The sequence below is a fragment of the Prosopis cineraria genome, unplaced genomic scaffold, assembly GCF_029017545.1.
Source record: "Prosopis cineraria cultivar Desert tree isolate PC_DT_omini unplaced genomic scaffold, ASM2901754v1 PC9, whole genome shotgun sequence".
NCBI classification, from domain to species: Eukaryota; Viridiplantae; Streptophyta; class Magnoliopsida; order Fabales; family Fabaceae; genus Prosopis; species Prosopis cineraria.
Genome location: NW_026555340.1, coordinates 15,514,182 through 15,525,426, shown reverse-complemented (window position 1 = coordinate 15,525,426; position 11,245 = coordinate 15,514,182). Strand labels below are relative to the sequence as shown.

The 11,245-nt window shown below is 30.8% G+C and overlaps 1 protein-coding gene across 1 annotated transcript; it reads right to left on the bottom strand.

Annotated features, from left to right (window-relative positions):
• Nucleotides 1-3,396: 3,396 nt before the first annotated feature.
• On the bottom strand, nt 3,397-7,768 carry LOC129320108 (probable aldo-keto reductase 2). Its single transcript, XM_054965302.1, has 5 exons — nt 7,495-7,768; nt 7,195-7,395; nt 5,950-6,122; nt 5,722-5,824; nt 3,397-4,058 (listed from the first exon to the last, which is right to left on the bottom strand). Exons 1-5 carry the CDS (start codon nt 7,705-7,707, stop codon nt 3,720-3,722), a joined length of 1,029 nt encoding a protein of 342 aa, XP_054821277.1. The 5' UTR covers nt 7,708-7,768; the 3' UTR covers nt 3,397-3,719.
• Nucleotides 7,769-11,245: the final 3,477 nt, after the last annotated feature.

The window sequence follows — 11,245 nt, the reverse complement described above, 5'->3', positions numbered from 1 at the left end:
TTAACACTTAATATAGGCATTGATTTGATTAAATTAAATCCCTTAATACACAAAATGATTTAATTAGAACTCCTTTTGAATTCATACATCCACTATCGATAGTTATTGGCCCTATAGGCTATCCAAATAACCATAACAACCTCCTAACTCATTTATTCAATCAATTTTGTCATTTTAACCTAACTTTCTTAGGCTAAATGAGCCTAAATTCTCAAAACTTAATTATTCGACTTCATGCTAGTAACAAAACATTAGTTCCATATTTGATAGCCCATTTTAAACCTTTCTTTTATATTATAATATCTTAAAACTTTCTAATTCAATTTCTTGACTGATGAAATTTAATGAAAATGGGGTAGAAATGAAGCTTAGAGTTGCATGTTACTTATCCAACAAGTCACCAACTTAAGTTGACTCCCAATCGCTAGATAATCAATGCCGTAGCAAACGTGAACCTCTTCTCCTCTCCAAACACGTTTTCCCCTCCTTCTCTTTTTATTTTCACGATCTAACTTAGTTTTTAAGTAAAAATTATGCACCATGCGCTGCAACGCACACAACTTCTGCCGTGGCATATAGCACTGTGAAAAAACTCTCACTTGTGCTCACGTGTTATGTCCTAAATTGTCATTCTACCCTTCAATCATATCAATGCAACATCCAAACAATACAAAATATCAACCCAGCATCCAAACCATAATCAAGCCACTAATTATTAATTTACTCCTGATTAGCAACTAAATTTTCAGGATTTAAATTCATTATGTTATAATATTGGAATTAGACAATAATATTTTTAAAATTAAATAAATTCTTGCTACAATGGTTAAGCATGATGAACTTTAATTGATGTGAACAATTTTCATGTCATATAGAATTAAGCTTAATAATACATATATTTATTTTGAGATTTTAAATTAAGATGGGGTAAAACAATATTAGAATTTCCATTATGTTATATTTATTTTGGCCAAATAAATATCCGTTAGTTTATATTAATAACAATAAACTATCAAATGGTACATGGTAATTAAACTGTAATATTTTACTCTATTATATGAGGAAGAGAAGAAGATGGAAAGCAAATAAAAACAGACCTTGAGTTCAATGGTTGGACGAGCATCAATACGATGAACGTAATGGAGATCAATGCAATGAATTTGTAGTCTCTTCAAGCTCCCTTTAAAGCCTGGCTTGTTCCAATAATTAAAAAGATATTAAACATTGTGATATCAAAGGAGGAGTTACAATTTATTTTATTTTCTGCAAAAATAAAGGGATAACAAAATTTTCAGTCGTTTAAGTTTATATCAATTATCGATTTAATCTCTTATACTTTTATTAAATTATCATGTGAGTCCTTCAAGTTTTAAAATACAAATTGACTCTCAAAATGATCTAATATATAAAATATATTAATAACCTAATATAGATTCTTTTTCAACCAAATTATGTGTATGTAGGTAAATGAGAATAAATTAACTTTCAAATTAGTTTATTTTTTAGCTATATAATATCTTAAATTATATTGTGTTCTCTGTTTTTTTTAAATTTCATAGTCCATTTTTTCCTACATAAATAATTATACTTTTTTAATTAATATATATGGCAGCTATCTGTATTCTATTGTTCATGGTAGCAAATTTTAATTAAATACATGAATTTTAAATGTGAGATTTAAAATGTAAAATTTTAAATTTAAAATTCAAATATAAATCTATCAATCCAAACGCTTCCTAAATTTATTGTTTCCATTGAGAGAATTAGAGTTTAGCCAATGCATTTTCTTACACAAGATGAAATATGTGAACTTGTGATCTATTCATGAAATTTGTGAACTTATCTATTCATGCATGCACCTTTCTCTTAATGATTATTTCTTAGAATTCCATAATTGTCTTTGTAATGATTATTTCTCACAATTTACTCTAATGATTATTTCTTAGAATTCAATAATTGTCTTTGTAAAACGTCAAAAAGCTTATCAACAATTCCATCGCTAAAATGTTTTTCAATCAAAACTTCTAGCACACAGCCCACTCTATGGAAACTTACATTTCCATGTTTGGCATAATTAATAAGATTCAATATGACGATTTTTTCGAGGCTAAAATTTTCATTACTTTCAAGTATTGTCTTCAGATCCTTCATGAACGGGAAATACATGGGCACATTGAAAGTGTCTACTTTTTCTTCACTTACTAGTCCCTATATTGGCAAAAACTATTACGAATAATCTTAAATATTCTTCTTACTTAGAGTTGATTCTATTTAATCCATAGCAATAAATGATGATAGAATTCCCAGACAAAAGCTTACATGACAAGTAACATTCCCTCCATTTTCAAATGTCAACAAATATTAATCAATTTATACCGTTTAAAAAAGTTGGTTAAGTTTAACAATTATATCTGAAATTAAAAAATTAGATTAAATTATTCTTGTAATTAATTAAATAAGTTTGTCTCATAAATTTTGATTTTATGAGGTGCAATTTGGAAAAAAATTAATAAATGTTTCTTGAATTTTGCAGTTTTACTTAAAAAAAAAACAATGAATAATGTAATAGTTTTTCTTGTAATAAAAAATGGAGGGGGATCAATGTTATAAGAGAGAAATGAATAGACGTAAGCATAGCCATCTAATATCCAACTGGAACTTATTACTCAAGACTCTCACATTATTGGTGGATTTGAATTTTATATTTAAAATCTTGTATTTAAGATATAAACAAATTTTAAATTCAAAGACGAGATGAGAAATGAAAAGGGAAGAGAACAGGGCTATAGTAGCTGTCATTTTAAATAACGTAACTAGGATATATAAGAGATTTAAAATTACAAAAAAAATTATAATAAAATATAAATTTGGATTTAGATATATTCCAAATCTATAAATTTTTATAAATTCATATAGTAAATTTGGCCCAAATTCAAAACTAAAACCAAATCCCTACATCCGAACACAACATTGAAAACTTCAAATTCAATTACAAATCACTCTGGACTATTACACCGCTACGAAAAAGACTTACAGGAATGCTTCTTTTTCGTCTACAAGAGTGCTTCAAATACGTTTTGGATAAAACGCTCTTGTATTTTATTCGCCTCAATTTTTTGGACTGTTTTTGGAAATAAGTGATCTGATAAAAGCGATTTCATAGGCCTTTTCTGTAATCCACCAGACAGGTTCGCAACAGTTCAAGATCTTTCCATACCTAGAAGCCTGTACCTAAATCAACTGCATATCAAGAGCAGCTTGCATCGTAATTACCATCAAGCCATTTCTCACAAGCTCTTGTGCTCCAGCATCCAGTCAACGGTGCCGCCCAGCTCCCATTTAAACTAAATAATGCTAACCTGGACAAATGCTCAAAGATCAACTGATACAACTCAATGCAAAACATAACCCAGCTAATTTGACAAGACGATGCTCCCAACATCTACAATAAGAGTCAAGTGACTGTTTCCACAATGTCTGATGACTCGGCTTATTTAGACATACATACACATAGTTACCTGTCATATCATTCAAACAGCTTTCACACATAGTTACCCGTCATATCATTCAAAAAGCTTTCAAACGATACAAAACCACACAACCTAAGAGGATCAATACAACGAGCTTCTTTCCAAGGCAAGGCATGTGCACCTCAGACAGACCAGTTTGTTCAAGGTTGCATCATCAAGTAATTAACGAAGCATAGCATATGTACTGCCTTATGCAGCTTTCCAAGAAGAAAGTGGGGGGGTATCAGAGTCCTGCCAGGTAGCTATTCCAGTCCCATATCTATCACCTTTGACAGCATCAGCTGCAGCAAAAGACTCCAGCTGTGCCATTTCTTCTGGTGTTAGCTTGATTGACAAAGCCCCAATATTTTGATTGAAGTTCTCCATTTTGGTGGTTCCAGGAATGGGGCACACATCATTTCCCTGATGGTGAACCCAGGCCAATGCTAGCTGGGATGGAGTGCATCCCTTTTTTGTAGCCATTTCATTAACTCTCTCAAATATAGTTTTATTGTGCTCCAAGTTTTCAGGCTGGAATCTAGGCAGATGCTGCAATTAGGTGAAATACATGTACCGATTAGATTATATCTAGATATCAAACAACCAATAATGAATGTAAAAAATGTGGATAAATTTTTCTCTAATTTACATTGAAACAAGGTGTCAGGTACAACTAATAAAAAATCTTCATGCAGCACCAAGCAAGGCATAAGAGAGTCATAGACTCATAGCATGTTCTTTATTTATTCCCATGACTCATAGCATGTTATGAGATTACACGTATTAAATATCTTAACACTTTACATTATTCACTCTTATTTTCCACTTTTATCTTTTGTAGCCGTAATCTCATAATAGATGTAACGATTGCACAATGGTTCAATGAACCGATATATAAAGTTGATAAGTAGATAATTAAAGCCAGTTCATAAGCATATCTTGTCTCTAGGTGGTACATACGCTAATAAACTTTATCCAACCTTAAGATTTCAAATTAAAATAATATATATGTTTTTTTTTTTGGGGCAAAAAATGTTAAACATCTCACATTGATCCTGTGGAATGAAACGAAAAGACTAATACTTTAAGCAATATGCTACTGTGTCTTTCCTTTCATAAGATTATCTTCCTATTTTACAATTTCCTTTCACTGTTTCTCATAAAAAATATTTCAGGGTCCAGGACAAAGAACTTGGGGTTCTTACTTATTAGTGTTTTCCAGTGAAGGCACCAAAAGTTCCTCATCATTACCAATATTTCAGTCAAGAGACTTCAATTAATTGATCAAAATCAGATATATTATCATCATGCATCATAAAATAGAGAATAAATCAAAGATATTCTACTAATGCAAGGTTATTTATGCCAAAATCGTTCATCACTAAAAATACAAATTTGACTGTCCTCCAAAGTTCTGGACTCTAATTTCAGGGCAGGAGCACTTATGATGCATTAACATTAAGTCAGGTGACTCAGTACAGTTGCATCAATTTCATTAGTAATTAGCCACTTAAATGCCTTAAGAGTGACATTTGAATGTGTAATTCAGTAATGCTTGAGCCTTTTAGATCTCATGTATGTACGTGCTATGTAGAATAAAGCCAAACTCATGCATAACTCTAAATTGTAAATTGAGGTATTAAAAAAAGGTTATAAGCGGCAAGGTTGATTTTGATTTTTAAGTTGGTAAAAGCTTGATTTTATTAGAACTTTTATCGACTAAACAAGACATTTATGCCTTTCAAAACCCCCAACCCGTTTCAAATAACCTAGCCAATAAAAATGGTATGAAAGATTATGCCAGTATGCAGAGATGGAATCCAAGAATATGTTACCTAGGATTAATTAATTATCAGAGTCAGGTTTTCATACACAGGAGTGCTACGCTAAAAATTGAAGTAGATGTATATCAAGAAGCAATTATGGTACAGATCAAGGGCTATAGCCATATATATTTTTCCTCCCATAAGATTGTGGTCAAACCAAAACCCAGTTACCCATGACGATAAGCCAATGACTCAAATTTTATGTTAACGACCATTTGTTTTGCATTACTGCAGCACATAACTGGCAACTACTTAAATAGGATTAATTAAATATCAAATTAATGTTTTCATAAACAGGAGTGCTACTCTAAAAAAACATGTAGTAGTTATATCAAGAAGCAATTATGGTACAGAAAAATTATGGAATAGCATGAATTAACACAAACCTTCCGAAAATCATCCTGTGTCAGGTTCTCAATTAACTTTGTTCCTGATGAGAAGAATCCTCGTCCAAGAGGACTATAGGCAACAATTCCAATACCAAGTTCCCTAGGTATATAGCAAACCAAATCAGAAGTCATAAAGATAAACACTTGTCGCTGTTTAGTCAAGAGCTCCAACATGGAGAAATAACAGATATTATAAATAAAAATTTTCTACGGTTTAAATCTCACCTGCAGGTTGGAACAATTTCTTCCTCCACATCCCTTGACCATAAGGACCACTCCAATTGCACGGCTGTTATAGGATGAACAGCATGTGCTCTTCTAATTGTCGAAGCTGAGGCCTCCGACAATCCAATGTATTTTATTTTTCCTTCCTCAACAAGTTTTTTAAGTTCCCCAACCTTATCATCAATAATATAGAAATAAGTTTGCATTTATCAATCATATACAGATATTCAAATAACATAGAAAATCCAAAAATTGAATAACATTAATTCCTTTATCTAACAGCAATATCATGCACATGTTTAGACGGATGCACGTCAGTTCCTTGGCAATTGTCTGTAAGTTGCATCTCTTTTAATTCCAACCTTTTAATTTTAATATAACATGTGCTTATTGTGGTTGGGTTCAACCACTATTGCTTCCCGTATCCTATTCGGCTACTCCTAATTCTTCACTCCCTGGTTCATGGACCTCATGTATTGATCAACTCTCAGACACAGAAAAATGTACAGAAGGAAGAAAAGAATAAGAAAGGACTTCTTAATTTCATATATCATTAGGGGAGAAAGTGTTTCTTAATCTTTTGTCAATAGCCCAAAGAAAATCCAAAAGGAGACTCAGAAACCCGGAATAAGGTAGTAAAAAGCGTCCCCAAATCCCAATCAAACTTTTTTTCCTCCTTTCAGGGAAAATTGTCTTATTGGATTAAAATAATGCTCCATACTGCTCCAGTTCAACAAGGCCGAAATATTTATAAGATAACATGTTACTGGAATATCCAACATCCTATACTGTTAATGAAAATTAATAAAGAATTATTGAAAAAGCAGAACCAAGAAGGATGGTTTCTCAACCGTCTACAAGGCGCCCAGTGCTTGTCACATCCAGGTTTTTCTGAATAATATATTTAAATTATATTATATTGCATAACATTTGAAATAACAAAATCAGTTTGTCTCCTAAGGGTTATAATAATCGCGTACAGGTAACCAAAAGAAATATATTAAAATTAAAATGATGAATTAGTTTAGTGTTAAAAGTATATTTTATTTGTGTCTATTAAAAAAGTTTCAAAGGCTTTCGTTGATATTACTGTTAGCAAGACACTAAGACAAAAGATGGCTTTTGAAAGTCTACCAAACCACATGGATCAATCTGATTTTAGGTGAAACACGCCGAATGGCAAGCTGTAAATTACGGTGTGATAGAAAGAGAAGAAAACCCAAAGCAGAGAGAAGGCCAACAAACCGTGACTTCAATAGGCACACGAGTATCAACACGGTGCTGATAGTAGAGATCAATACAATCGACGTCCAGTCTCTTCAAGCTCGCCTCACAAGCCGCTCTCACATATGCAGGATCGCCACGGATCTCTTTCTTCCCGTCCGCAAAGATGATTCCAAATTTGGTGGCCAGTTCAACCTTCTCTCTCACACCTCCTTTCAATGCCTATCTCAAGAAATTGAATTCGTACCAAATGAGCAACACAAATCAGAGCGAACAACATGAAGAATCAAGAAAAGGAAAGGGAATTCGTATCGATCGTACCTTTCCAAGAAGGATTTCGTTGGTGTGTGGGCCGTACATGTCGGAAGTGTCGAGAAATGTGACACCGGTTTGGACGGCGTGGTGGATGAGGGCGATCATGTCGGGTTCGGGTTTCGGAGCCCCGTAGAAAGCGGACATGCCCATGCACCCCAGACCCTGGGCGGAGACTTCCAAGCCTTGTGACCCGAGCTTGATCCTACCCACTTTCGCCATCTCTGAGAATCAAGATGAGAGCTACCACAGTGAGTGAATTCTGGAGAGGAAGCACCAACTCTTTTTTTACTACTTAGTTTTTATAGAAACTTTCCACTAACTCTTTTTGGCCGGCTTCCACCAACTCCTCTTTCATGCCGTGTTTGGTATAAGTGAAAATGGAAGTGAGATAGTAAATATATTTGATATGATAATAAAAGTGATTAAAAATTTTATTTAAGTGAGGGGATGGAATTGAGCTTTGATGGGACTATGAAGGAAGTGAGATCATTCTATGATTTTTGATAGAATTAGGTTTCCTGAAGAAATAAGTTTTTGTACCCCAAATAAACAAATTTTAAAGTTTCACTTTCACTTTTTTTTTTCCAATTCCAACAAACCAAACGAGGAACACATTATCTCACAGGGAGGATTAGGGCTGCACAAAAGACTGGACAGCACTGGACTTCACCCTAACCCGAAGTCCGGTCTCCTTCATGAAAAAGACTGGGATAGGCAACCCGTAGTCCAGTCTTGTCCAGTGATAACCCGAAGATTAACAGGACCGGACTTGGTCCATAGGACTGGGAGACTGGTCCTGTCAGTCCAATACTCACTTAGCTTTTTTTCCCTCTTTTTATTCTATGAGAGGCAATAATCCATTCCAACATAATAAACTCAATTAAGATAGTAAAAATACTTATAATAATAATAAATCCATAATAATTTCTAACAATAAGAAAAAAAATATTTTTGTTATAGTCTAAATTATTTAAATTTATAAACTTTAATAAAAACAGTACTCAAAAAATTCAACAACACTATATTACAATAACAATTTAGAAACAAATTTAATAAATCTTTATGCAATCATCTCCTTAGCATCAATTACACTTTAAACATTTGTCAAAAATAAATTAATTATAATTATAATAAAAAAAATTAATAGGACTGGACTGGACCAAGTGGTCCGGATGCCTGGTCTCTTGTCCAGTCCAACCCGAAAAAATAGTCTGGTCTTTTTAGTCCTTTTGGTCCTGAAGGACCAGTGACTATACAGACCGAACAAGACTGAGACCATCTCGGGTTGGACTGGACCAGACAGGACTGGGAGACTTTTGCACAGCCCTAGGGAGGATATGTCATTGAACCGCAGAAGAAAATGACACTTTGGCACTTATAATTCTAAAATTTTTCCTGCAGGCCTATATGATGGATGTTAAAAATTGTTTTGATGTTACTCCTTTCTTGAAAAAATATATGAAATTTTAATTTTAAAAATATTTTATAATATAATTATTGTATTTTTTTTAAAAATATCTCTAATAAATGAATCACTTTATAGTTATTTTAAAGTGAAATATTTTATTAAATAGAGATAAATATGAAAAAAATGTTGTTAATTTAAAAATAATTAACTATTTTATTAGGAAGTGAAATTCAATTAATTTGAATAAATAAAGTAAAAAAATGTAAAATATCTTGGATACAAGATGTTGTTCTGTAATTCACAATTAAGATGTTTAAATATTGATAACAAGATGTTGGAGTAATTTGCTTTCAGGTTGTCATTTACTAAAAACTCCATGTTAGTTTGAAAATTAACAGATAAAGTTATGCAAGTGATAACAACATATCCTGATTTAACGAACAATCTTTGACTGGGGAACAGATTGCATTTTTTAAAATAAAATTCAGGTTTTCTTAAAAAAATTAACAAGTTGGGGTTCTATAATTGACAAGAACGAATGCGAATTTTCACAAATCAACATTTCGATTTAGAGTAAACTAGCTTTTCCTCCACCGTGCAACTTATAAGCTTATTACTAATTAGGGGAAAAAATTTTCCCTATTAAAATTACATAATGAGGATTTAAAAAGATAATCAAGCAAAAATTATCTACATAAAACAACAAAAAATTTATAGGAGACACAGTCAAGTACACACTAAACCATAATATTATGGTGGATGTAATTAATTAAGACTTCTCATGTAAATATGCTTAGGCTACTCGAGTATAACCCCCCCCCCCCAAAAAAAAAATCCTAGCTCAATTGATTAAATCATGTATGTTTGATTGTAACTTTTGTTTGTTTTGATTGTTACTTAGTTACTACTTTGAACTCTCTTATTGTGTGGATACAATCAAAGTGTTAGATAATTGAGTTACAAATTAAATCAACAATATAAAAAAATAAGTAATTTAAAATACAAATTAGTATTTTACAATTGATGTTTGTAAATTATAAAATCTATTATTAATTTACAATTAGTAAATTAGCAATTAAAATTTATAATTTAACAATTGATGTTACTGTTTATAATTGAAAAACTAATGTTAAGTATTTATATAATTATTGACATGTCTATTTATGTAATTTGTAACTCATATTCTTAAATTTACAAGTGGAGTAAGAAAAATTAATAACTTGTAATTCTACATAATAAGTGAAGGATATTTTAATCTTTTTATTGATGAAATTCTTTTGTCTTTTCTTCTTTGGACTGAATTAAAATTTCAAAAAAAAAAATCAAATCCACTTACAGACTGAATTAAAATTCTCCCTATAGTTTTTGTTTTCAAGCATTAATATGAGTTGTTGTTAATCATGAACATGTTGTTATTTATATTCAAATAATTATTTGTAAATATGTGAATATAACTTGTTCGTGCATAAAAAAAATTATCAATTTTTAAAATCCAACTTATTTAGTTTTTTTTAATAACTTGTTTCTTCAATATCAGTAAGTTATCTATATTATGCTAAATCATATATGTATATGTTATAAATTTATTTTTTTAAACATTTTCACGGTTGTGGTTAATCATAAACATATTGTTATTCATAATGACTTGTTCATATGTAAAAAAGTTGTCAATTTTCAAAACCTAACTTGTTTAATTTTTTTTACAACTTTTGCTTTTAATATTGATAGATTATCAATATTGTGCTAAATCATATATGTATATATTATAAATTTATTTTTCAAGTATTTTCATGGACTGTGGTTGATTATGGGCATGTTGTTTATATTCAAACAATTGCTTATAAATGTATGAACATGACTTGTTCATGCTTAAAAATTTGTCAATTTTTAAAACCTAACTGGTTTAATTTTTTGAGCAATTTTTTTTAATATTGATATGTTATCAATATTATGCTAAATAAAATATATATATTATAAATTTATTTTTTAAATATTTTCATGGGCTGTGGTTGATTATGGACATATTGTTGTTCATGATATGATTGGATTAATAAGGATTTTGGATCTGGATCTATATTTGAATTTAAACCAAATCTCTCATTTGGATGGAGAAAACTTTATGAATTTTCCCTTTCAAATTATAATTTTTTTGTAATTTTAAATTTTTTTTACATCCTAATCATTTAAAATTTTACTCATTCAAATATCTTATTCCCTTTACATTTTCATTATTGATATTTTTATGACTCTCGTATATTTTATTATATCCTGTCGATTAAAAAATTAAAATAAACTCATCATTTTTAATTTTTTATTTTTTTAAATTTTTAGTTCATCCCTCTTTTTCAT

What these genes read in the sequence shown, in the direction of transcription:
- LOC129320108 (XM_054965302.1), bottom strand. Translation starts at nt 7,707, where the DNA reads ATGGCGAAAGTGGGTAGGATCAAGCTCGGGTCACAAGGCTTGGAAGTC. An exon ending in ACGAAATCCTTCTTGGAAAG is followed by an intron (nt 7,396 to 7,494) that starts GTACGATCGATA and finishes TTCTTGAGATAG; the next exon opens with GCATTGAAAGGAGGTGTGAG. An exon ending in CACAGGATGATTTTCGGAAG is followed by an intron (nt 4,059 to 5,721) that starts GTTTGTGTTAAT and finishes ACCTAATTGCAG; the next exon opens with CATCTGCCTAGATTCCAGCC.